General features: G+C 48.0%; 1 protein-coding gene across 2 annotated transcripts in view; it reads right to left on the bottom strand.

Moving 5' to 3' along the window:
- Positions 1-328: 328 nt before the first annotated feature.
- The window catches only part of LOC132396910 (Y-box-binding protein 2-A-like), a 46,785-nt gene continuing 19,306 nt past the window's right edge, over positions 329-27,807 (bottom strand). Inside the window, exons 3-11 of one of the 2 annotated variants that reach the window (XM_059974995.1) lie at positions 24,234-24,267; positions 19,679-19,768; positions 18,594-18,713; positions 13,724-13,918; positions 12,066-12,178; positions 8,997-9,153; positions 7,392-7,700; positions 3,064-3,163; positions 329-726 (exon numbers count right to left, since the gene is read on the bottom strand). In XM_059974995.1, the coding sequence (XP_059830978.1) occupies positions 3,074-3,163; positions 7,392-7,700; positions 8,997-9,153; positions 12,066-12,178; positions 13,724-13,918; positions 18,594-18,713; positions 19,679-19,768; positions 24,234-24,267 (1,108 nt within the window). In that variant the 3' untranslated portion in view covers positions 329-726; positions 3,064-3,073. Of the gene's footprint in view, positions 727-3,063; positions 3,164-7,391; positions 7,701-8,996; positions 9,154-12,065; positions 12,179-13,723; positions 13,919-18,589; positions 18,714-19,678; positions 19,769-24,233; positions 24,268-27,807 lie in introns of both variants that reach the window. The other variant, XM_059974996.1, reaches the window with a different exon arrangement.

The following is a 27,807-nucleotide window of genomic DNA, read 5'->3' as shown; positions in this document are numbered from 1 at the left end:
AGGACATGTTCGGCACAGCTTTGTGGGCTGAAGGGCCTGTATTGTGCTGTAGGTTTTCTTTGTTTCTATGCTATCGCATGCTCTTGTTATTTATTGCTGTTTATTTATATTTGTATTTGCAGTTTGTTGTCCTCTGCACTCTGGTTGATCTTTCACTGATCCTGTTACAGTTACTATTCTATAGATTTGCTGAGTATGTCCACAGGAAAATGAACCTCAGGGTTGTATGTGGTGATGTGTGTGTACTTTGATAGGAGAGGAAAAACAACACCTCAAACTTCCAAACCCTCCATGCAAGGAGGTAGAGGCAGAGCCACCCACACCACACACGGGGAGACTGCTGGTTGTTCTCAGGAAGCCTTTTTTTATTATTATTGCACATGATCCCAAAAAAAAAACATCGGCACTTTGGTAAAACTAAAAGCAGGAAGACATGTAAACAGTGCACTGCATCAACGCACGAGGCTAAGTGCGGCGCATAAATATACAACACTTATGGGGGAGGGCAGGGAAGGACGGTGGCAAAAAAATTCTCAGACCCCACTCGGGGAAAGATAAAAAATAAAAAGATTTCAGAATAGTCCAAGAGCTTGCCGTCTTCAAACAGAATTCCTCTTTCATTACATTAAGCTTAACGGTCATACAATACAAAGGGGATTGTTATACTTCTTTCGACCTTTGCTCCACAAGTCCGAGACCTTCATGTGCAATCAGCAAAGAGATTTCCTGTGGTAGAAAAAAAAGTTATAATATATTTGCAGGCACCGGATCTCCCAGATTTCAAAGTCAAAAACCATAAGACATAGGAGAATTAGGCCATTTGACCCATCCAGTCTGCTCCACCTTTCCATCATGGCTGACTTATTATCCCTCTCAACCCCATCCTGGATAAAAGGGTCTGCAGACAGGCAGGAGGTTCAATGGCAAGTTCAAGGTCAGCACTGCCAGTGTTTTGACTTTGCCTAACAGTAGAGGCATGGAACTAGTGACCAGGGAAGAGATGACAAGGGCACGGAACTCAAGAGCCAGGATATCACATTACAACTGTGCAAGATGTTAATGAGACCGTACTTGCCTACATCTCGGGTTGACCAGCATGATAAGAGCATCATTAAGCTGGAAAGGTTAACAAGGAGGTTACCAGGACTGAAGGAAATGACTGCAGACTTCAGGAAGGTGCAGATGAATCAATACCCTCTGCATACACAAGGCTCCTCCATACAGAGTCAAGTTCACAAGAATTACCCCACCTGGTAGCACAGCAGCGCCTCCATTTATGGAGATTGAAGCAAGCAAGGCTCTCTGCCACGCGCCCCCACCCTATCTTAACTGAATTTCAGAGGAGCACCACTGAGAGCATCCTGACAAGCTGAATCTCCATTGGGTATGGGAGCAGCAGACAAAGGGCTGGGAGAATGGCCGAGGAGATCACAGGAGTTTCCCCTACCATTCATGGGGACATCAGGAGCACAGTGTACACAGGGCCCTTAGTATCATCAAGGATCCCACCCACACATCCAGCATCCTCTGGTTTTCCACCATCAGGCAGGAGACTCCAATGCATAAAAATAAAAAATGGTCAGGATGAGAAAGAGTTCCATCTCAGGCCTTCGGGGATCTGAACTCTCTGCCGCATTACATTCCAAGAGTCACCGGATAATTTGTACAGTACCCTACAACATTTAATTTATGAACTTTAATTTATGCAGAATTCATTTGTAGATTTCATTCTTACTTTCCCAAGTTATGGTTCAACTTATTAGAGAATGTATACAGTATACGACCTGAAATTCTTACTCTTCAGACATCCATGGAACAAGAAAAACTCCGAAGAATGAATGGCAGAAGAACATTAGAAACCCAAAGCTCCATGAACTACTGTGCTTTATACCGTGGTACTCTGGTCCAGAGAAACAGTCTCATTTGACAGTACACAAAGTTAAATAACAATAAACTTGACGTCACTTGAAGGGCTGAAGACATAATGCAGTGGCTTTCCTTCTCTGGAGTGTAGGCGGCTCAGGAGTGACCTCAGAGGCTTGTAAAATCAAAATGATAGCCCCCTTTTTCCCCTAGGTTAGGGGAGTCTAAAACTAGATATTTAATGCAGATTTAAAGGGGTTGTTTCCCTCCCTCCCCCCCCCCCCAAAAAAACAGGGTGGTGAATATGTGGAAAGAGTTGCTAGATCAGGGGTTCTCAATTTCTTTTATGCCATGGACCCCCACCATTAACTGAGGCATCCGAGGACACCAGGTTGGGAACCCCTGTGCTAGAGGAAGTAGTGGAGTCATTACCACTTACAGCACAAGAGGCCCTTCAGCCCACATAGTCCGTGCTGAACCAATTATACCACCTACTTCCATCAACCTGCACCAGGACCACAGTCCTCCATTCCCCTACCTCTTAAAACTTCCCTCAAAACATTGAAATCGAGTTTTCATGCATTAGTGCTGGCTGCTCCCTCCACACCCCTACCACCCCCTGAATGAAGTAGCTCCCCTCTCATGTTCCCTTTAAACTTTTCACCTTTCACCCGTAACCCATAACCTCTGGTTGTAGTCACACCCAACCTCATGGAAGAAGCCTGTTTACATATACCCTATCTACACCCCTCAAAATTGTGTGCATCTTTATTCCTAGCAATGTAGAAGATTGAGAGGAGATTTGATAAAGTCCTAACCCATTCAATCTTTCCTTACAACCCAAGTCCTCCAAACCCACCACAGCCTCGTTAAGGTTGAAAGATCACAGAAAATTTACGTCTTTCATGTAGGTAAAGTGGCCAAAACTGCACGCGATACTCTAAAGAGATACAATTACAATATTTAAAAAGGCACATAGCGAGGATAGCCTCGGAGGGAATTGGACCAAAGCCAGGCAAATGGGAGCAGTTAGACAGCCAATGTGGACAAGTCAGGACAAAGATTGCAGCACAGAATTTCATAACTCATCGCTAAGTTTCAAAAAACATTTTTGCAGTCTACACTAGTGAGAAAAGTCTGAACAATCCAGCTATTCAAAAGTTTGGAAAACAGGGCCTTACCCACACCAGAGACACTTACCATTATAAACCTAGTGTTCACTTCCGATATCAGTCTCTTCTTTCCCCAGCTGGCCGGTGGGGATCATGACTGGCAGCTCCTCAACAAGATGGGCCACTTTCTGTAATTAATACAAGAAGAAACTCAACCTGCTATCAAGAGCACCAGTCACTTCTTCTCTTATCTGCCATCCGTACACACCACAGTGGTCTGGCAGCGGGAGAGGTCCTGCCAAGCAGAAGCCCGTCCCCTTTGCATTGGGGACCTGGGGCGGAAGGTGTTGCACAGGGCAGTGCCACGCAACAGATTTCCGAGCCCGCTCGCCGACACCCCTGCTACCTGTCCATTCTGTGACCGGGACAAATCACTGGATGGAGTGTGAGGGGTTGCAGCCCCTGCTTGAGTATCTGAAGGGGCTGCTCCTCAAGTTCTGGCTGCATAATACTGATCTGTGGTCTCCTGATACCAAAGGGTGGGTGGGTCACGGTCTGCTGGACACCTGCTCCTGGGTCAGGCCAAGCTTTGAAGATTCACGGGACCAGGCTGTGGAATTAACTCTTCCAGGGTCACGCCCATGTCTTTGGAAAAGGTGCATGTGGTCTTCAATTAGCACAGAACAGGATTTTTGAGAACAGGGAAAAGCATTCTGCAGATAATAATAATAGTATTTTAGTTGGAAATTGCAATCTTTCTGTGAACCCCTGTTATTGCATAAACTTCATGAGTGAATCCTCCAGGAGGGCCATAACCTTGTAGGGTTTGGAGGCTTGTATGGCTCAGTGACCCAGACAGCTATGTTGGTTGGAGTCAGGGCTTTATGCTTTGGCTCTTGGTAGGGTCACCCATGCCAAACAGGTCAAAGGGTAGAGACCAGACTAAGAGTGGTCCACTGGTCCTACAGGTTCGGGCTAACAACCCTGAATGCTCAAAAAAGGAAAAAAAATTGTTTCAGAAATAGCAATGAAGAATCCTTCTACATCTAAATGGGACAGTAATGACAGTCAGAGATGGTGGACATTCATTGCTGCCCTAAACGCCAGCAGTGAGTGAAAAGAAAATGAGTTTTGTTAAAAACAAAACTTAATACTATACCCTAATGGAGCAGAGGACAGGGAGGGGAGTCTGGTGGTGGAGCTGGCTGGGTAGCAGGGAATGTTACGGACACAGATACATTGCATTAACTTGAAAACTGAGTTGAGACCCAGGAGTCTCCCAACCACCCATTGTGGACATTTATCGGGAGCACCTCTTCTCACGTTAGGCTTTGGAACTCCCTGCCTCATCACGTTTGAGGTATCACCAGATAATCTGTACTCTGCCCTACAATATTTAATTTTTGCATTTTGTTTATGCAAAATTAATTTGTAGATTTAATTCTCACTTTCCTAAGTTATAATACCTCTGGGGCACTTGAAGGGTGAACTCGAAACGGCACAGCTCCATGGTTACGATTAAATATTTCCATTTCAGCCTGCTACAGCTGAGAAGCATTACTACATCCAAGGTCTGTACAGTTAAAGATGCTTTAATGTGATTGAACAATATCACTGCTTAAAACCAAAAGAATTATGCCAATTGTAGCTGTAATATTCTTGTGAGGACCCCTTGGCGGAAACATGCCTGTCACTCACTAGTGCTTTTGAGAAAAAAGGTTTTCGACTCCCAATACTGTCCGTCTTGCTGGCAAATGTACAGTCTCCAGTAAATAAATATGGCGATCTCAGAGCTAGTGTGCTGTATCAGAGGGACATTAGGAGTGTGTGTGTCTGTGGGTCGTCTGTTTTACAGAAATCTTGTTTAACCCCTTCCTTACTAGATGCAGTGATTCAGATGGGTTCACTATACACAATCAGGATAGGACTGTCGAGTCTCTCAAAAGCAGGAGTGGTGGTGAATGCCTCATGATCAACTCCTCTTGGTGCACAAAGGTATCAGTGATGGATCAGCCCATGATTCAATGGTGGAGCAGACTCGATGGGCCAAATGGCCTACTTCTGCTCCTAAATCTTAGGATGAGGTCCTACAAGCTGAATTTAGGGAGCTAGGAGATAAAGAGTAGGACCTCAAAGGTAATAACCTCAGGATTATTACCAATGCCACGTGCTAGCCAGAGTTGCAAGAGCAGGATAGCTAGAATGAATACATGGCTTGAGCGGTGGTGCAGGAGGGAGGGTTTCAGATTCTTGGGGCATTGGAACCGCTTCTGGGGGAGGTGGGACCAGTACCATCTGGACGGTCTACATCTGGGCAGGACTGGGATCAATGTCCCAGGGAGATTGTTTGCTGTTGGGGAGGCTTTAAACTAATATGGCAGTGGGATGGGAACCCACACAGAAAAGAAGAGGGAAGTGATGCAGAGGCCAAAGCCAGAGTTAGTGAAGAAAAAAAAAAGAGTAGAGTGCATAAAAGTAAAAAGCAAAAATCACATAGATTCTAAAAGGACAATGAGTATCAGGGCACTTTATCGAAATGTCTGTAGTATTAGAAGCAAGGTTAGTGAACTTGTGGCACAGATCAGTACCAAGGCATATGATTTAGTGGCCATTACAGAAACCTGGTTGCAAGGTGGAGATGACTGGGAATTAAATCTCCAAGGGTATCAGGTAATATGGAAAGATAGACAGGAAGGCAGAGGAGGTGGAGTGGCGCTCTTGATTAGGGATGAGATCAGGGCGATTGTGAGAGACGATATAAGATCTACGGAGCAGAATGTTGAGTCCATCTAGGTAGAGATTAAGAATAGTAAAGGGAAAAAATCACTGGTGGGTGTTGTCTATAGGCCATCTGAAAAATATTGCAGTGGCAGAGGCGATTAACCAAGAAATAACTGAGGCTTGTAAGAACGGAATGGCAGTTGTCATTGGGGATTTTAACTTCCACATAGATTGGGTGAATCAGGTTGGTCAAGGAAGTCTTGAGGAGGAATTCATAGAATGCATCCGTGATGGCTTTCTTGAGCAGCATGTTAGTGAACCCACAAGGGAAAATACTATCTTAGATCTGGTCCTGTGCTATGAAACAGGTAAGATTAACAATCTTGTAGTCAGGGATTCACTTGGAAAGAGTGCTCCTAGTATGATTGAATTTCACATACAGATGGAGGATGAAATAGTTAAATCTAAAACTAGTGTATTATGCTTGAACAAGGGAGACTACAACGGGATGAGGGAGGAGTTGGCTAATGTGGATTGGGAGCACAGGCTATTTGGTAGGACAGTTGAGGAACAGTGGAATACTTCAAAGATTTTTCACAGTGCTCAACAAAAGTATATTCCAGTCAAAAGTAAGGACAGTAAGTGTGTGGAGAGCCAGCCTTGGATAACTTAGGAAATAAAAGATAGTATCAAATTAAAAGCTCATGTGTACAAAGTCTCAAAGAGTAGTGGGAGACTGGAGGATTGGGAAAACTTGAAAAAAAAACAAGAGAACAACTAAATAAGAAATAAGGAAAGGGAAGACAGAGTATGAAAGTAAATTGGCACAAAATATAAAAACAGATAGCAGATGTTTTTATAAATATATAAAGTGGAAGAGGGTGGCTAAAGTCAAAGTAGGTCCCTTGAAGACGAGGGGAAATTAATATTGGTGATAAGAATGGCTGAGGCATTGACGGACTATTTTGTGTCGGTCTTCACAGTGGGAATTGATAAAACGCACAGGACTGATTTTTTTGCCTTTCTGTGTGCATGTTACATTTCTACGAGGTGAGAACGCACACAGAGGACTGTGCGTGGCTCTGGTCACTGTGCTATAGGAAGGATGTGACTGAGCTGTAGAGGGTGTGGAAAAACTTTGCAAGGACATTGCCCACTCTTGGAGGGTTTGAGTCCTGAGATGCGAAATGGGCTGGGGTCATTTTCTCAGGAGTGAATGAGGCTGAGAGGTGGCCTTGTACATAGGTTTATAATAACCATGGGGAGAGCATTTCCTCCCAACACCCCCTCCTCAAAAAAAACCTAAAAATTAGAGAGCATAGGTCTGGGAGGCGCAGGGAAGGAATTTAAAGGGGGCCCCAAGACCTTTTCTACAAGGGTGGTGGGTGTATAATAATAATCTTATTTATGAACACTTTTCCTACAAACTATATAGTTCAAAATGCTTTACAATGGGTTAAAGTGTAAACATAAAAGACAAATTAAGTTAGTTAAAAGCAAGCTTAAATAAATAGGTTGTGAGCTAGTGTTTTTTTTAAAAATTCAGCTGAGTGCAGGTAACATGGGCTTTGACTTTAATCCCTTCTCTGCATATTCATCAATGTGCAGCGAAGGGAGATAAAATTAATTGGGAGTCGTGGTCTGAGATTCGCACATCTTGGGCCAAAGGGCCTGTCCTACACTGTTGGCACTTACCAGTGGAGTTTCCAGGGACACCGGGGCAGCAACAATGGGAGCTTCCCTGGCTGTTGCCATGGGGACAACTCCTTCAGACATCAGCAGCTGTTCTTTGGTCACCTGCCTCTCCCCTGGTGTGACGGCCGGGCTGGTCACTGGGGAAGGAACGGGGGCAGGAGCAGGGGCAGAAACAGGGGCAGGAGCAGGAACGGGAATAGATACGGGGGCAGAAACGGGCTCGGCTACAGCGGTCGGGGCAGTTTCCGTCATCCCATTCGCAGGAGGGTCAGGGGTTGTGCCGGCATCAGTCGGCTGGGCTTTCTGTTCCTGTAGGGGGTCCGGAGGGGGCAGAGAGGAAAAAAAAGTTTTAAATTATCAAAGGCAGGTTGAGACTGGTGTCTCACACACACACACCCCAAAGCTTCTAATGGAGTTTGATCCCTACAAGCACTGAACAATCCGGAAAAAAAAACAACGAAAGCCTGGATTCTGGGTGGGAAATTCACAGTGCATTGCCCATTTTGTAACACACACACACCCCGCCCCCTCCCACCACCACCTGGAGACAACTTGAAAGACTGGGCCAAGACAGGATTCGAGCTACTGTCAGTGACCTATGCCCCAGTAGGCATAATGTGCTTAAGCAAGCAATGGAGAAAAACTGGAAAGATTTGGGCTTAGTCGTAAAGTCAGCACAGAAACAGGTCCTTTGACACATCTATTCTGTATGACTATCTAGCAGCCTACTCCCAATGATCTGCACTGGGACCATAGTCCTCCATACCCCTCCCATCAATGTACCTATCCAAACTTCACTTATACCTTGAAATTGAGCTCACTAATACCTCTTCTGCTGGCAGCTCGTTCCACACTCTCACCACCCCGAGTGAAGAAGTTTCCCCTCATGTTCCCCTTAAACTTTTCACCTTTCACCCTTGACCCATGACCCCTGGTTGTTGTCCCACCCAACCTCAGTGGAAAAACCCTGCTTGCACTTACCCCTCATTATTTTGTATACCTTTATCAAATCTCCCCTCAATCTTCTACATTCCAGGGAATAAAGTCCTAACCTATTCAATCTTTCCTTATAACTCAGCTCCTCCAGACCTGGCAACATCCTTGTAAATTTTCTCTGTACTCTTTCAATATTATTTACATCTTTCCTGGAGTATTGTGTGCAGTTTTGAGCACCTACCTACAAATTAGGCCTCACCAACATCTCATACAACTTCAACATAACATCCCATCTCCTGTACTCAATACTTTGATTTATGAAGGCCAAAAGCTTTCTTTACGACCCTATCCACCTGCGGCGCCACTTTCAATGAATTATGAACCTCTGCTCCCAAGCCCCGTTGTTCTACCGCACTCCTCAGTACCCTGCTGTTCACTGTGTAAGGCCTACTCTGGCTGGCCTTACCAAAGCCCAACACCTCACACCAGTCTGCATTAAATTTCATCTGCCGTTCTTCCAGCTGACTCAGAAGCTCGTGTGTCAGCCACACCACTTATCCCACAAGCTAGCGACCCCTGGCAAGGGGTCCCAGGGAGAGGACCCAACATGGAGGGAGGGTGAGGCGAAGGGTCGTAGAGGTAAGGTGGGCGGGCAGAGGGAGCTCTCACCTCAGCGTCAGTGGACTGCAATCTCTGGTCAGCTGGCCGGCGGCGGAAGAACGGCCGGCGGTAGCGACGACGCTCCGGCACCTGCTGCTCGGTCTTCGGGTCCTGGTTCTCATCGGCCTGAGCCTCCTGTGGCTGAGGGCGGGGCCGGAAAGGACGCCTGGGGATGGAAGACAAGGGGTTGCAGAAGTCAGGGTTACCCCACCACCACAAAACCACGCCAAGCACACAGACTGCGTACCCCTCCCCCGCCCCGGTCAACTCCACAACCATCACCCCACCAAACATCTCCCCCAAGCCCCAGTAAACCCCTCCAGCCACCCCTCAGACTCAATCCCGACCTGCACTGCTCACGTGTGGGGAATTCGCATGTCCCCACCCCCCACCCCCGAGGCCACTCGCGTTTCCCCCACCTGCTACATCACATTGACATGTGGGTCAGTGGGTTAATCAGCCACTGAACTGCCCCCCCCCACCCCCGAGTGTGTGGGAGAGGGGGAGGGAGAGTGTTTCCAGGAATGTGGAGAGTTATGTGAGGGCAGATGGCGTTCCTTCCTTCGTTCGGGTGTAGAAGTTAGGAAGTCACTTGGAACCAGGTAAACCACCAAGTCATAGGTCATGGACAGAACGCATAAACTCCTTACAGGGAGCACCAGAATTGAACCTAGGTCACCGGCACTGGCCTCCAGGAGGACCACAACCTCGGCATGGGGTTTGGAGGGGTTGACCCTCCAGGAGGACCACAACCTCGGCGTAGGGTTTGGAGGGATTGACCCTCCAGGAGGACCATAACCTCGGCGTAGGGTTTGGAGGGATTGACCCTCCATGAGGACCACAACCTCGGCGTAGGGTTTGGAGAGATTGACCCTCCAGGAGGACCACAACCTCGGCGTAGGGTTTGGAGGGATTGACCCTCCAGGAGGACCACAACCTTGGCGTAGGGTTTGGAGGCATTAACCCTCCAGGAGGACCACCACCTCGGCGTAGGGTTTGGAGGGATTGACCCTCCAGGAGGAACACAACCTCGGCGTAGGGTTTGGAGGGATTGACCCTCCAGGAGGAGCACAACCTCGTCGTGCGGTTTGGAGGGATTGACCCTCCAGGAACACAACCTCGTCGTGGGGTTTGGAGGGATTGACCCTCCAGGAGGACCACAACCTCGTCGTGGGGTTTGGAGGGATTGACCCTCCAGGAGGAACACAACCTCGTCGTGGGGTTTGGAGGGATTGACCCTCCAGGAGGACCACAACCTCAGCGTAGGGTTTGGAGGGATTGACCCTCCAGGAGGACCACAACCTCGTCGTGGGGTTTGGAGGGATTGACCCTCCAGGAGGACCACAACCTCGTCGTGGGGTTTGGAGGGATTGACCCTCCAGGAGGACCACAACCTCGTCGTGCGGTTTGGAGGGATTGACCCTCCAGGAACACAACCTCGTCGTGGGGTTTGGAGGGATTGACCCTCCAGGAGGACCACAACCTCGTCGTGGGGTTTGGAGGGATTGACCCTCCAGGAGGAACACAACCTCGTCGTGGGGTTTGGAGGGATTGACCCTCCAGGAGGACCACAACCTCAGCGTAGGGTTTGGAGGGATTGACCCTCCAGGAGGACCACAACCTCGTCGTGGGGTTTGGAGGGATTGACCCTCCAGGAGGACCACAACCTCGTCGTGGGGTTTGGAGGGATTGACCCTCCAGGAGGACCACAACCTCGTCGTGGGGTTTGGAGGGATTGACCCTCCAGGAGGACCACAACCTCGGCGTAGGGTTTGGAGGGTTTGACCCTCCAGGAGGACCACAACCTCGGCATAGGGTTCGGAGGGATTGACCCTCCAGGAGGACCACAACCTCGGCGTAGGGTTTGGAGGGTTTGACCCTCCAGGAGGACCACAACCTCGGCGTAGGGTTTGGAGGGTTTGACCCTCCAGGGGGACCACAACCTCGGCATAGGGTTCGGAGGGATTGACCCTCCAGGAGGACCACAACCTCGGCGTAGGGTTTGGAGGGATTGACCCTCCAGGAGGACCACAACCTCGGCGTAGGGTTTGGAGGCTTGGAGAGTGATGCTGACTGGAGTCAAGGTTTTATGCCTTGACTTCTGCTCTGGTCACTCATGCCAAACAGGTCAAAGGGTAGAGGTCAGACTAATAGTGGTTCACCGGTCCTCTAGGTTTGGGGGTTCAGCTCAGGGGAAACCACCCTGACTGGTCAAACAAAATTGTTACAGAAACAGCAACGAAGAATCTTTCTACATCCGAGTGTGACGGTATTCCTGAGTCTCCACCCGGGACTTGTGTGATGGACAGTGATGAAAAAAAAATCAAGGAAGCTACTGACATGATGAAGGATGCCCTGATCACCACCAGAGATTTGGAGGTGGGGGGGTTCTTCATTGCTGCCCTAATGCCAGTGGCATTATGGGCAAAAGAGAAATGTTGGCACCGTACCAGCCAGTATGTTACTATTCCTCCCTTTGCTATCTGACCGTACAGGATTCCTCCAGGAGTCACAACATCCTAACAACGTGTTCAGTAGGTTCATCGTATCCTGGCGTGGGGTGGGAAGCACATCAGCAGAATAACTACAGGGAAATTCAACCAATGGGATTTGCTCCTGACAGCTGGTGAGGACATGATGTCCTACTACAAGGACAAGAGGTAGGAAGTGGCTTGTTTGAAATCCAGCACTGCCACTCTGAAGGGGTAATCCCCAATTCTGCACTTCTCTGGGATTCTTGACCCACCTCCCTCTCCAACCATTACTGGCGAGCTTGCCATCTGCACCAGGTCTCCCTCAATAAACCTGCCCATCTGCGTCAAGGCTCCTTTGACTAAACTGTGCCCATCTGGGCCAGCAGCTCCTCGGGGGGAGAGGGGCACACGTTCATTTTGACCAGTGCCTTGAAGTGCCCAGCTGACGACGCCCTGATTAAAGGGGATGTCTCCCAAACTGCTTTGCAAAGGCACAGTGAACATCAGGTCACAAGAGACCCCAAAATGGCCCATCTTCCAGTCTGGTTGAACATCGGAAAGTGGCAGCACTTTTTAAAAAACCACTCACAATCCAGCAAGTTACCTGCGGAACTGTGGCCTGAAACGAGCTCCTCCCATACCCCGCTGAGCAGGCTGCTGGGGCTGAACCTGCCCAGGCTGTGAGGTCGTCCCTCTGCCCTCCAGCACCTCCTCTCCCTGAGGGTCGGGGAAAGCAGACACATCACTCAACGTCACCTTCCATGACCAGATGTCAGTAAAGAACCCACCCTCAATAATCGCCAAACACTCCCCCAATTGCATTCACAGTGAAGGCACCCGTGTCTTGCGACACCATCCAAAATCCAACCAAGACGAGGAAGCTTCGAAGGAAAGGAGGTCCATAGAGAGAATGACTCGGGGGTGCACAGAAGAGATGAACCAGATTGAGGTACCCTTGTGAGATTGAGAGAGTGGTGTACAAGCCAGAGGAAAATGAGAAACAGGATTTATTAAGACTGAGACCCAGACATTACTTTTCTCATTTAAATGAAGCTCAAAATGGAATTGACTCAGAAAACATGCAACTTGAGTGACTGATGGTCAGGTTGAGTTGTTCTCTGCTCTTAGCAACTCATCTGCAAACATTTTGTCACCGTACAAGGAGACAACGTCAGTGTACTGTTCATTTGTGCAGTGTCCTCTGTCTGTTTGCCCTTTATATACTTATTAATCAGCTGATTAGTCATCATTGGGGAAACTCAATTGTGATGTAGGGAGGAGGTGGCCTCGCTGATCGGCGAACCGTGCATTGGTCTGGAATTATGCCCATGTTGGCTGATAAGCAAGATTGAGGTCTACACATCAGTTTACAGAATTGCTTGTGGAAAACCATGCTTCTGGGAATTCTGTTTATTTGTGCCGTGACTTTCACTGATGCCCAATTGAATTTAGTGAGAATCTGGTGAGAATTGGCCATGCCACTTTCCAACCAGTTGATGTTCATGGAACTTTGTGGATAAGTTTCTCCTCATTTGGCCAACGCCGTCCCCACGTTGGATTTTGTTCAATATACATATGGGGCAGCACAGTAGCATAATGATTTATAGTACAGGCGATCCAGGTTCAATTCCCGTCACTGCCTTTAGAAGTTTGTACGTTCCCCTCGTGACCGCATGGGTTTCCGCCAGGTGCTCTAAAGACCTACTGTTGGTAGGTTACTTGGTCATTGTAAATTGGGGATTGCTGGCCAGTGCAGCTTGAAAGGCCACAAGGATCTATTTTGAACTTTATCTCAATAACCAAGAGTTCAAAATAAAATTGAAATCCAAAATAAAAACATGGGAGGCATCCAATTATTAGAGAGACGATTTCACTCAAACTTCTTTTGCTCTCAGAGGGGAGTAGGCAGTTTAAATGATTCAGCACAGACTAGATGGGCCGAACAGCCTGAGCTGTACTTCTGTGACACTATCCATGCTGACCTTTAAAGTCTATGATAACCTTAGTCCAAAAGTTGGTGACCAAGGTAGCAAAGGACCATCTCTCTAACAAGGAATCATGCAGAGACTAAACCAAAGATTCACAAAATTAATAAGGAAACACTTCAGGCGGGTGTAATCAGTAACCAAGAAGGTGCATTACGATACCATCGGAGCCCCTTTCGGAGTAACACTGTGAGGAGGTTAAAAGGTGCAACAGTTAAGGGGAACCACAACATCGAGCAGGGTGTTTGCCAGAGACACTCATCAACACGCCACTCACGGGGGCCGCTGCTGCCACCCCATCCTCCAGAGTCTGGGGTCTACGCTGGCGGCGGAACCTGTTTCGGAAGAAGTAGGGAGCGGGGAGACGGCGCCGTTGGTTGGAGGGCCTCTGCTGGGCAGCAGCTGGCTCTGCTGAGTCCTCCTGCCAGTCACTGGAGCCTTCTCCGGCCTCTCCTGCTGCCGGCTGGTTGCCCTGTGGAGAGGAGATGGTGAACTGCGCCGGAGGAATTGGTCTGAAAGTGGACTGGTGGGTCCATCTCACATCAGGGGATTGGTCGCTTGGAATGAAGTGGGTTTGGTGCCAAACTCTCCCTGGACAGCACAGGTTACATATAAAGTGAAGCTCCCTCTACACTGCCCCATCACACACTCCCAGGGTCAGACACAGAGTGAAGCTCCCTCTACACTGTCCCATCACACACTCCCAGGGTCAGACATAGAGTGAATCTCCCTCTACACTGTCCAATCACACACTCCCAGGGTCAGACACAGAGTGAAGCTCCCTCCACACTGTCCCATCACACACTCCCGGGGTCAGACACAGAGTGAAGCTCCCTCTACACTGTCCCATCACACACTCCCAGGGTCAGACACAGAGTGAAGCTCCCTCTACACCGTCCCATCACACACTCCCAGGGTCAGACACAGTGAAGCTCCCTCTACACCGTCCCATCACACACTCCCAGGGTCAGACACAGAGTGAAGCTCCCTCCATACTGCCCCATCACACACTCCCAGGGTCAGACACAGAGTGAAGCTCCCTCCACACTGTCCCAACACACACTCCCAGGGTCAGACACAGAGTGAAGCTCCCTCCATACTGCCCCATCACACACTCCCGGGGTCAGACACAGAGTGAAGCTCCCTCTGCACTGTCCCATCACACAATCCCAGGGTCAGACACAGAGTGAAGCTCCCTCCATACTGCCCCATCACACACTCCCAGGGTCAGACACAGAGTGAAGCTCCCTCTACACTGTCCCATCACACACTCCCAGGGTCAGACACAGAGTGAAGCTCCCTCCACACTGTCCCATCACACACTCCCAGGGTCAGACACAGAGTGAAGCTCCCTCTACACTGTCCCATCACACACTCCCAGGGTCAGACAGAGTGAAGCTCCCTCTACACTGTCCCATCACACACTCCCAGGGTCAGACACAGAGTGAAGCTCCCTCTACACTGTCCCATCACACACTCCCGGGGTCAGACACAGAGTGAAGCTCCCTCCACACCGTCCCATCATACACTCCCGGGGTCAGACACAGAGTGAAGCTCCCTCTACACTGTCCCATCACACACTCCCGGGGTCAGACACAGAGTGAAGCTCCCTCCACACCGTCCCATCACACACTCCCGGGGTCAGACACAGAGTGAAGCTCCCTCTGCACTGTCCCATCATATTGAGGGTAGGGGTAATAGTTTAACCTCATTTATCTCAGATAGTAGATGGCGAACCTTTGTAAAACTCTATCCAATAAGAAACTCAGCTGTTTATTGTTTGAGAGTTTTGGCTGTTAAGACTAGAGTTAGAGTAGTACAATGGGGAAATATCTCTCTCTAAACTCACCCTCTCCCTAGGCAGAAATTTGAAAAGCCTGAATGCACACATCATCTGACTCAAGGGCAGATTTTTAAAAGCCGCACTTCGACTCAATTCTCTAGTATAATAAGACTCTCAACCTATCTCCTCATAACCTTGCAACTTATCATCTTGCTCCAACTGGAGCACTACGTCTGACCTGGTTATTAGCTTTCCCTCGCACCGCCTCGATGACAAGATCTGTGTGGATGACCTGCATGGCCACAGGAAACTGGAGTTGTGGATGCATAGCCCAGCCCATCACAGAAGCCGGCCACCTCTCCAGGTACCGTCTGCATTTCTCACTCCCTTAAAAGCAGTCAAGATAATCAAGGACACCTCCCCATCCCATACATTCTCCCTTCGGGCAGAAGATACAAAAACAAACATGCAAACACAACTACCCTCGATTCTGCATAAGAGTATTGAATGGACCTCTTGTATGTTCAAGATAAACTCAACCTTTCAATTTCCCTTCTTATTAGCTGCCTGTACTTCTTGTCACGCAAACCAGTTTCCCACTGTGCCAATACCCGTTACCAGTTTCAGTCCAACCCAACCATAATGACCACCACGATGGTCCCACTTGCTGATGTCTGAGCCAATATCCCTTCTGGCCCGGGGTTCCCAACCTGGTCCACGGACCTCTTGCTTAATTGTATTTGTCCACGGCATTTTTAAAAAAGGCTGTGAAACCCTGCTCTAGACCATCCTTATCCAAATACATTTTAATTGCAAATTCCTGCAGATGTACTGTGGAGAGCATTCTAACTTGTTACATCACCGTCTGTTATGGTGGGGAGGGGAGCTACTCCTGACTAATTGTAAAATTAGTCAGCTCCATCATGGGCACCAGCCTACATAGTATCCAGGACATCTTCAAGGAACAATGCCTCAGAAAGACAGTATCCATCATTAAGTACCCCCATCACCCAGGTCATGCCTTGTTCTCATCGCTACCATCAGGGAGGAGGTACAGAAGCCTGAAGGCACACATTCAGCGATTCAGGAACAGCTTCTTCCCCTCTGCCATCCGATTTCTGAATTGACACTGAACCCGTGAACACTAACTCACTACTTTTTTGCGCTATTTAATATACACACACACACACTTATTGTAATAGTTTTTTCCTCCATTATGTATTCCATTGAACTGCTGCCGCAAAAACAAATTTCACGGCATATGCCAGTGATATTAAACCTGATTTTGAATTTTTATGGTACTTCTCTCAAATACAATTTGACAATTCATTCTATGTACTCATCATCCTCTGTGCAAAGTGGTCCCTCATGTCCCCCTTTAAATCTCCTATCACTCACCGGAAACTTATGCCCTTTAGTCTGTAGTCTCCCTTCCCTGGAGAAAAACTGTTCACCTTGTCAGGGTATATTCTGGAGTTGGGGTATAAAGCTAATATTAATTTCATAGCTACCAATCTTCAGATATGAACATGGATTGTAGATTGAATTTAAATTGCAGCCCTGAACAATAGTTCTCCTGGAGTTGATTGCATACCAAATAATGCTGATTAACATTCATTTTGGGTGCCTGGAGTGTGGGTGCAAAGGAAGTGTGTGAAAACTATATGTAATTCAAAGGAAGCATTGTAGATGCATAAAATTGTCCTGTTTTTACCTTTGATCTTTAGCATATAAAAATGTCATGTAATATTAGGTTGGGAGGCCCCATCCTTCAGGAGTGTCTCAGTACGGTCACTGCTCATTTCTGCTGAGTAAAACACTTCTATATCCGCTAACTTCAGTGTCTCTCCGGTGACTTTGTTCACATTACAACAACCTTATCTATGCCTCTCATGATCTTACACCTCTTTCAAGTCAGCCGTCAAATTCCTACACGCCGAGGAATAAAGTTCTATCCTGCCTAACCTCTCCCTATAAGCATAGGCCCTCCTAAATCCTTGCAGTGTCCTCAAATTCTCATTGCTTTCAGCATACTGTTGTCTTTCCTCTAACAGAGTACCCAAGATCCTTCTCAATACTTCATGGATGGTCTTGATGTTTTGTACAACCGTAACAATGTCTGCACTGCCCTGACTGATGAAGGCTGGTCTACTGTTGACCCGTGGACACTATCAGTCTACGTGTGACCCCACTTTTAGTGATGCATGCAATTGTGCTCCTCCGTTCCACAACATCCCAGGGCCAACTTTCAATGTAAAAGTTCACCCTGGCTTGACCTCCCAAAAACAGGAAAAGCAGATAGACTTCATCTTTATCCAAATTCCTGCTTGAGATGGTGCTGTGAAATACAGCGAATACAGCAAACACAACTATTAACTTCATTACACCTTCTCTTGAAAGTGATCATTGCAACAATAATCTGCAACTTCCCTTTCGGAGCTGAACATTTGCGTTGTCTGTACAGTCCGTCATTTTTGCTGCGGGATCTGAAGTCTAGCGGGTGCGGGATGGTTGTGGCCCAATTGGGGAAGCGGGCGTGGGGCCCGAGAGCAGGGAACAAGCCAACTGGCTGCTGGACTGTGCTTGGAGGCAAATTGAAGCAGCAGAACTGAGATGAGGTAGAGATGAGGTGGAAGAACCAGACCTGAAGGCGAGGAACAAGCTGAGATTTGACTGATTTAAGCACGGGCCGAATTGGAAAGATCCAGTTTGGCCAAATCAACCTGGCGGGTCCAGGGCCAAAGAGCGCATCACAGTAGCAGGGCCCAGGTCTGAGAGTAAGGACCCAATCCATTATTTGGCCAATTTAAGCACCAGGCTATATTGAAAAGGGCAGGGCGTCAGGGATAGAGGGGGACAGGCTGTGACCAGTAATTAACTGGCTCCTGAATCGGCTATGAACTCACTCACTTCTGAATGCTATCTGCTTACTTTTATTGTTTGCACCATTTGTAATTTTTTTTCTCTCTGCATGTTTTACAGTCTTTTGTTTTAATAGGTTCTATTGGGTTTCTTTGTTTTGTGGCTGCCTGTAAGGAGACAAATGTCAAGGTTGCAAATTTTTTTTTAATAAAACCTCCTGTCCACAAACCTACAAACTATGCCTGGTACATGCATACGCACAGTCAAGTAGCTTGGGTAACTCAGACAGACCAGCAAACAAGGCCTCCAATCCAGGAGATCATCTTCAACCACAAGTCTACTTCCTCCATCATCCATTCAGCTCTCTCCCTGGACCCGATGCAGGAAAATGACCACAATCTCATGAGCAACAGAAAACACAAGCACTGTAGCGTTCGATGCCCCGCCACCTCGCCAGGCTTGCCGGAAGGCTGAGGAAAGCTCGCCGAACTCTTTCACTTGCCTGGTTCACCGGACCCCGGTGTCTGACGAACCCTCTCCGGAATCGGCGACGGTTCGGAGCATACCTACTCCCCTTCACTGGGACGCCCCCAGGACCACTGACGTTGGCTGCCTCTGCTCCCTGCATATGGCACAGAAGATATTGGAGAAGGGTGAAGGAGTGGACACCTTAAAGGCCTCACATTCCTTCCCACAATCCCAGAATGGAAGAGCAACTTATTTATTGAGATTCAGTGTAGAAATGGCCCTTCCAGCACTTGGAGCCATACTGTCCAGCAATCCCACGCCCCCAGTTTAACAACATCAGTGGTAATAAACGTGACCCATTTTCTAGTGTTGCCAGGCTCCACAGGTTGAAGGGATGAGAGGAAATGTCAGGGGCAGAGGTGAATGGGCTTAAGAAAAAAAATACAGCAAAGGAACAAGCTCTTCAGCCATTATACAAGCTGATCCAATTAATCCCTTCTGCTTAACACATGGGGCAGATCCACAAGATGTAGGCCATTCGGCCCATCAAGTCCGCTCTGCCATTTCATCATGGCTGATCCATTTTCCCTCCCAGCCCCAATCTCCTGCTTTTTCAGGTTCTCCAATTTCTCAAAGTGCTACAGGAACTCAGCAAGCCAGACAGCATCTAAAGTGGAATAAACAAAGAATGTTTTCGGACTAGACCCTTCACCAGGTTATATTAAGACATGAGGCCTCACCAAGGTGAGAATACAGTGAGAAATTAGATACTGACAGCTTTGTCTCCTTCAGTACCAGCCCCAAGGCACACTCTTCTCACCCACCAAACCACCCATCCCCACCTCCATCTCCCAGAAAGAATTCCAGCCCTCAGGCATGTTCCTCTCCTCACCCGTCCCCACCTCCATCTCCCAGAAAGAATTCCCGCCCTCAGGCATGTTCCTCTCCTCACCCATCCCCACCTCCATCTCCCAGAAAGAATTCCAGCCCTCAGGCATGTTCCTCTCCTCACCCATCCCCACCTCCATCTCCCAGAAAGAATTCCAGCCCTCAGGCATGTTCCTCTCCTCACCCGTCCCCACCTCCATCTCCCAGAAAGAATTCCAGGGAGAGTTGTACCTTCTCCCCCTCCACCACATCGAACTCGACTGTTTCTCCGTCGCCAACGCTCCGCAGGTACTTGCGAGGGTTGTTCTTCTTGATGGCGGTCTTTTGGGGGTGAGGAAGGGGATGGAAGAAGATCCAAAGTAAAGGCGAAAGGTTAGCATCGTCCAGCGTCCACACCCCACCTCAGCTCGCATGACCTCACTTGCACCACCACCTCAGTCCCCAGCCCTCCCTCACACCACGCCTTGTGTCCAGAAACCAACATCTATAGCACCTTCGAGGCTCAAACACCCCACACTAATTTGAATCTGACACCCTGCATCGAGGAGGACAGGTTTAAGGAAGGAGATACAGAGAGCAGGACCAGAAGATAGTGGAGGGAGATCTTGGGTGACAAGTTCTCTATGGTTTGCAGGACTGGTTTTCAATCCAAGGTCAACAGCAACAGAACTTCTGCTGTTGGAGCTAGTGTCTGAAGTTTCTTCAGCTCAACACGAGACTAATCAAGCACGTGGGTGAACACATTCACGTCCTACTTTCTCTCACACACACCTCGCCCATCGTCCCCTCCCCTTCACATCAGCACTCCGGGCTCACGTTAGCTGGACAGAGGTAGGGCGGGGAAGGAATTCAATGCAACAAACTCCACCCAGGCGGACTCGAGCTGCAACTTGGGACAACCCCACCCAACACCAGCACCCCAAAACAAAAACCATACCACTATGGTTAAATGGGATTGTGCACTGACTGACACTGTGAGTAAAGTGAAGTCAATAAGCAAGGGGGACAAAACCCAAGAGAACAGCCACTCAGTCGGGCCCTCCTGAGTTTGGGAGTGGGGGGTGGGGGGTATCTAGGGGAGGGTGACAGGAGATCCTCGATCTGGGCTTCAAGCTGGGGGTTCCCAACCTGGGGTCCACAGATAATGGTAGTGGATTAACCGAGGTTGGAAACCACTGCTCTGAAGCAATTTTATTTTACCCCATTAACACACTGAAAGTGTTTTCAACAAAATTGCTAGCAACGAACAGAACATCCAGTTAAAAGTCAAAATTAGATTTATTCTCAAAGTACTCGTCACCATTTACTACGCCGAGATTCATTTCCTTGCAGCCACTTACAGGAATATAAAATACAACAGGACAAAGCGTTCCAAGGGCACTGGCCAGATCCATATTAAAGCTACTGTTCCACGTATAGCCCAGAACTTTTTAAAAACGGAGCACAGCATTATCAGCGAGGCTAATGATCTACAGGCCCACGTCGGTGAAACCTCTACTGGTGAGGGTGCTCCCTCAGCCCTGTAAGGAAAGGGACTGAGACATAGTCCTGTGATGAGTCAAAATGGTAAAATTTAGAATGCTATGCCACTTGAAGGGGAACCCGCCAGTGGTGGCACTCCCTGTGCCCGCTGCCCTTGCCCTGCTCAGTGGCTGGGGTGGCAGGTTCAGGAGGGACTGTTGGAATACCCTGAGCTGCTTATAAAATGGTTCACATTGCAGCTGCTGTTCACCGGTAGTGAAGAAAGGGAAGATTCGACAGGCCATGCTCTCTCCGCGCTGCTGCCACCAGGAAGGATGTACAGGAGCCTCAGGACTCACAGCACTCAAGGCGTGGAACCCACCCGCCCCATCCCCTGCACCAGGAGCAGGACCTACATCAACGATCGTTACCACTCAACCTGTCAGGTTCCTGAACCAATGTTGATAACTTCACTCCCCTCAACACTGAACTGATTTCCATACCTGCAGACCCACTTTCAATGACTACTCATGTTACCAATATTTAACATTCGATTATTATTTTATGTTTGCACATCGTTTGTGCACAGCTTCCTTGTATTTACTATGAATGCCCACATGAAATGAACCTTAGGGTAGAATATGATGGCATGTGAACTTTGACAAGAAGTTACCTTTGAACTCTGAATGTCCAGAGCAGGGGTTCCCAACCAGGGATCCATGGACCTACCTCCTGGCTCATGGTAGAGGTCCATGACATGAAATAGGCTGGGAACCCCTGCTTTAAAGGAAATGCGTTAGAGGTTATGAAGCTTTGAGTGTGGCTGCAGATGCGCTGAGAGGCTGGGAGAGGGAATTCTACAATACTGTGGTGGAAAGGTTTTGGGATGTTACGCACCACATGGTACTCTCCCCTCTCCCAAGCTCTCCTGTGAGTGGCTGATTCAGTCAAGCTTTAGTCAATGGTAAAGACCTCTCCCCAAGAAACAGAACCATATAGGCCAACCAGCCTACATGTCTGCACCAAACTTGATGCCAAATTAAATCACTGTTTATTTATGACCCATAATCCCTCCATCCAAGTACATTCATGTGACTAAAAAGCCTCTTATACATCTGCTTACATCATTACCTCTGGCAGACCACTCCACATCTACACCGAATCTGCCCCATAAATCTTTTGAACCTTCCTCCCCTCCTACGTTAAATGTATGATCTCTCAAATTTGACACTGGAACAAATATTCTGACCAACTACCTCATGTATTCCTCAAAAGATCCTGCCAGATCTCCCCCAAGTCCCTGACATTCCAGCAGAAACGACCCAGATTTGTCCAGCTCCTTATTGTCTAATCCAAAGAGTGTCGTGGTCAACAACCTCCACACCCTCTCTAAACCAACCTCCTGCTCTCCATTCTCATTGTTCCCAGGAGCAACCTCTCTCTCCTAAGGGGGGAGATAAGTTTTTGCTGGACTCCAAGTCAAGGTCTCGGGGGCTTTTGCCACTGTTTGCATTATGGGGGTGGATGGGTTCAGTGCGTTTGCTGGCTGAAGTGGGGGGGGGGTTGTTGATGCATTTGCTGCTGCTGTGAGGGGTGGGAGGAGGGGGAATTCGCGGCTTCGTTGCTTTATCATCCATTCTATAGGGTCTCTTGTTTCGTTGACATCTGTGAAGAACACAAGCTTCAGGTTGTATACATTCTGATATTAAATGAACCCAAATCTAAATCTATGTATGAAGTTTTATATAACTGCATCATGACTTCCTGAATTTTATGCTGAAGGCCCCGACTAATGACAGTAAGCACCTTTTCCAGCCTATTTGCATGGCCATTTTTAAGGGGCTATGGACTTGAACCTCAAGATCTGTTCATCAATGCTGTTAAAGATCCTACTTGATTCAAGTACATTTATTATCTAAAGGTATTATACAATTTTGAGATTTGCTTGCTCATAGGTAGTCATGAAGCAAGAAACCTGAAAGAATCCAATTTTAAAAAAGACCAACACTTGATGCACTAGAGGAAGCAAAAAAAACACACAAATCATGCAAATAATTGAAGCAAACAACAGCATTCTGAACCAAAATTGAGTCCTCAGATCCAAACTCTGGAGCAGCCTAAGGCAGGCCCAAAGCCTTGCTCATCAGTTCATAATAGAGGGCACGGAGCACAGCAGCCAGGGCAGTCTTCATAGCCTCAGTACCATGGAGATGACCATTGCAGAGAATGAGCCAAATCAGCTCTCTTCCCAACTGACAGCTTGTCTTTCCAGTCTATCCGGGCTGGCATTTAAATTGACTCAAACATAGAACAATGAAAAGCTCCACATGCTGAAAAGGAGTGAAGATTTCTGAGAGCGAGTGAAATCAGCTCTCACCTCTGATCTGAGCCGGTGTTTAAATTGGCTAAACGCTGCATTGTACCTCACACTAGGACCCAGGCCCCACTGCTGCAAAAAGGCTCCATGCCTAAACCATGCTGCCCAGCAACTCGCTCCGGGCCCACATTTCACCACCCAGCCCAGCGCCCAGAGATATCCAAATCTCACACCCCAGCCAGTTGTGCAATCATCAAAATTGAATCTCTTCTCCTTACAGAGCACTCCAACCTCACTCCCAGGCCAGTTCTACATGCATCAGAACTTGATTTGCATCGATTCATCCCCCGAGCTCACCCTTCATTGTTTGCAGAGATAACTTAACACAATTTACCTCAGAAAAGGTGCTTTTAGTCAGATTTCTTAGCTTTTTGACTACTAGGAAGCTGGTATACATGGTTGATAGCACCATCTTAACTAGAAGTTCACCACAACATTTTCCCCCAACATTTGGCTTCTCAAACCACAACGCCTCACAATTGGCCAGATGAAACTCTACCTACCATTTCTCCACCCACCTGTCTCATTTTGGGGCCTGGTGATAGGAATTGGGAGGGGGTCTTTGGGGCATTATTGTTTGGGTGTTTTCCACATACTTACATGAAACACAGAAGAGCAAGGATTTCAGCTTGCATACTGTATGATAGTCAAGTACTGTTGACGAGACTCTCTCCTGCAGAAGTCCACCTGTGGCACAAGCACTATTGGTCTCTACAAAGTGTCACATTGCTTCCTTGTGAAACCCAATCTGAATGAAACTCATCTGTAAATCAGTCAACAGCCTGAAATTCCTGCGGCGTTTGGTGTTAACTTTGGGTTGGAAGTAGAAGGTCAACTCTTCACTCTATCCCCTGCCACCACCCCCCACCTCTCCAAAAATCTTAGAACACAGAAGCCACTCGCTACCATGGTCTCAAGAGAACAAGCATCATCAGTAGAAAGACATACCTGGTGAACAAAGACATCTTCTTTCGTGTCATTCCTGAGGGGGGAGAAGGAAAAAGGATTAATTGAGACAAACACCATGGCAAAAACTATTCACTGAAGATTTCAAGCACAAAAACTTCAACTGAGCATTTACAATGATTTCTGTAACTTCAGAAACTGTGGGACCTTGCTGTGCATATTGAAACAAGATGGCTGCTCTCAGCGTTGGTTGAAAGACAGATATTGGCAACAACGCTTGGGGATATTAACATTTAAGAGACATTTGAACAATATGTGGACAGGAAAGATTCCGAGCACGAGTACCCAACCTGGGTGTCCACAGACCACTTGATTAATGGTATGGGCCCGTGCCATTAAAAAAAAGGGTTGGAAACTGATTGTTTAGGGGGATAATTAGGTGAAATGGACAAGCTTAGGTAGGCACCTTGACTAGCACGGGTAAGTTTGGCCAAAAGGCTACGCTACCTCATATAGCCCATTTTATAATGTACAACTCTTTAGCCTGCTGTATCTCCACCATGAGGTTTAATATCACCAGCATGTTTACAATTTTTGGCAACTTACTTCAGTACTGTGCAGTAGCCCTCCCCCGAACCCCCACCACCATACCAGACAGCGATGCAGCCGGTCAGAATGCTTTCCGTTGTACATCTGCAGAAGTTTGAGTGTTTAGGTGATAAACTAAATCTCTTCAAACTCCTAATTAAATATAGTCGCTATCTTGCCTTTTTTAGCTGCATAAATGTTGCGATCAGGTTAGATCCTCAGAGATTGACACACAGGAAGTTGAAATTGCTCACCCTCTCCACTTCTGATCCCCCTGTGAGGAATGGTTTGTGTTCCCTCCTCTTACCCTTTCTGAAGTCCACAATCAGCTCTTTGGTCTTACTGACGTTGAGTACAAGGTTGCTACTACCCTTAAACAAGCTAGTACATCTTGCTCCAGTAATACCTTTTGTTAGCATCTGAGATTTGGCCAAAAATGGTTGTACCATCAGCAAATTTATAGATGCCTTCTGAGCTGCTGTGCCTAGCCACACAGTCATTGGTGTAGAGAGAGTAGAGCAGTGGGCTAATCACACATCCCTGTGGTGTACTAGTGTTGAATGTCATGAGGTAGAGGTGTTATTTCCAATCAGCACATTGTGATCTTCCGGTTAGGAAGTCGAGGATCCAGTTGCAGATGGAGGTACAGAGGCGCAGGGTCTGAAGCTTTTCGATGAGAACTGAAGGGATGACTGTGTTAAACACTGAACTATAGTCAATAAACAGCATCCTGACATAGGTATTTGTGCTGTCCGGGTGATTCAATGTTGCAGGAAAAAGCCAACGGGATCTCATTCACCGTTAACCTATTGTGGTGATAGGCAAATTGCAGTGGGTCCAGGTCCTTGCTGAGGCAGGAGTCGATTCCAGCCACCATGACCAACTTCTCAAAGCATTTCTCCACCATATATGAGAGTGCCACTGGGGAACAGATGTTAAGGCAGATCACCCTGCTCTTTGTGGACACTGGTATAATTGTCGGTCTTGTGAAGCAGGTGGGGACTTCCAACTGTAGCAATGAGAGGGTGAAAATGTCTTTGAATACTTCGCCAATTTCACCCTCCTGAAAGACAATGACACTGGCCTGAGTTCCTCAAATACTGCAGACAAGGGCATGCCCTGGGTGATGGGATCAAAACCAATTCTACATTCATTGGATTCTCTTATTCCCTCAACTCCCCTCAGATTGCACTGGGGCAATTTCCAGCAGCCGATTAACCACGAACCCCACGTGTCATTGAGATGTTGAGGGGGCGGAGAGAGAAGGACTGAAGCCCAAATACCCAGGAGAAACCCACACAGGGAGAGCGTGAAAACTCCACACAGAGTGCCAGAGGTCAGAATGAATCCGGGTCTCCAGAACTTTGAAGCAGGAACACTATTCTTGACCAATCCCAACCAGGGCACCCAGTCAACACTGGTTCTTTAACGAGGGAATTAACAATCTCCCAACCAGCCACCCCGCTGATTGAGGCCGATGTTTTTATTGGTTCTGTGTTTGCATAGAATTAAAAAAGATTGGCTTAAGGGGGTTGGGGTGCGGGGGGGGGGGGGGGGGGGGGAGAACAAGGCAAACTCGGTTATCACAAAAATGAGAAAATCTGCATATATTGCAAATCCAGAGGAACACCACACAAAATCCCAGATAAATCCCACTTTATCTCCTTACCTGCCCATCATCTCCTTCTGGTGCTCCTCCCCATTCCCTTTCTTCCATGGTCTTCAACCTATCAGATTCCCCTTTTTCCAGCCCTTTGTCTCTTTCACCAATCGACTTCCCAGCTCTTTACTTCACACTTCCCCTCTCCTGGTTTCACCTACCACCCTGTCGTCCTCCTCTCCTCTCCCATCTTCTTACTTCTCCCCTTCCCTTCCCGTCCTGATGAAGGTCTGAAATGTTTACTCTTTCCCATAGATGCTGCCTGGCCTGCTGAGCTCCCCCAGAATTCTGTGGGTGTAAAACTGGACACAGGCGCTTCCCGAGGGTCACCATTCACAATGTTGGTTAGAATAAAAAGCAAAGATATCTCTACAACAGTTCAGTTGTCAGGGTCACCTTGCACAAAAACAAGCAACCCGTTCAATCCAAGTTTAATTGTCAGTCAACCATACTGCTGAATGAGACAGCATCATTCAGGGGCCAAGGTGCAAAACACAGTACCAACATTCACACACAGCACAAGGCACACATCGCCCATACAAGATAGCAAGCATACAAGTTATCTGCAAGATACAGCAACACAAAAAGTCCACGAATAGTGCGGAAATCTGCAGTTGACCACAGTAGAGCTTGACTTCTGCTGATCGAACACTGGGGGAAGCACCAACTCCAGCCTGGATGTGGTAAAACGTCGTTCCCGATGCAGCACATCAATGTCTATGGCAACTAAGTTTTCACCTATACCAACCCAATTGACCAACACTGGCTCTATTGCCTTCCATGCCTTGGCAATTCAAATTCTCACCCCGATACACGTGTCGTGCGTCTGCCTCCACCACCCCGAGGCAATACGTCCCAAACTGCATTCCCCCTCCTCGTCTCGCTCATCACCTCAAGCGATGCTCTTTGGCCTCACCATGGGCGAGGTTTTCTTCTGTCTAGTGTTTCCCCCCCAAAGGGACGGACATAAAGAGGCAAAGTAGGCTAAATGGGAGTGTGTGCAGACCCCCAAGAGATTCTGGTTTGAGATGACACTGCTGAAGCTCACCCGAGAGCCAGGAAATGCCAGAGGTTCAATAGATTGAAGCGTTGGGCCGGATCAGGAAGGTTGAGTACAGGCTGAATCTAGGCAGCGGGGTCCAGGCCCTGAGGGCATCGAAGCGACAGAACCCATGTTTGAATGACGATTTAAGTGCCGGGCCAAATTGAAAAGGGTGGACGTCGGGGCCAGAGGCGAGGGATAGACTGAGCCAGTCTGGCTTCTGCTCCTTGGCTCTGCACTGAACTGAGGCTATGGCTTCGGGTCTACGAGCGATCCCTCTTTCAGGAGCTTCAGTTCAGAACTCCACTTCCTTGCTTTTATTACTC

Source organism: Hypanus sabinus, chromosome 7 (genome assembly GCF_030144855.1).
Source record: "Hypanus sabinus isolate sHypSab1 chromosome 7, sHypSab1.hap1, whole genome shotgun sequence".
Taxonomy (NCBI): Eukaryota; Metazoa; Chordata; class Chondrichthyes; order Myliobatiformes; family Dasyatidae; genus Hypanus; species Hypanus sabinus.
The sequence above is the reverse complement of the archived record's forward strand: the minus strand, read 5'-3'. Positions and strand labels throughout refer to the sequence as shown.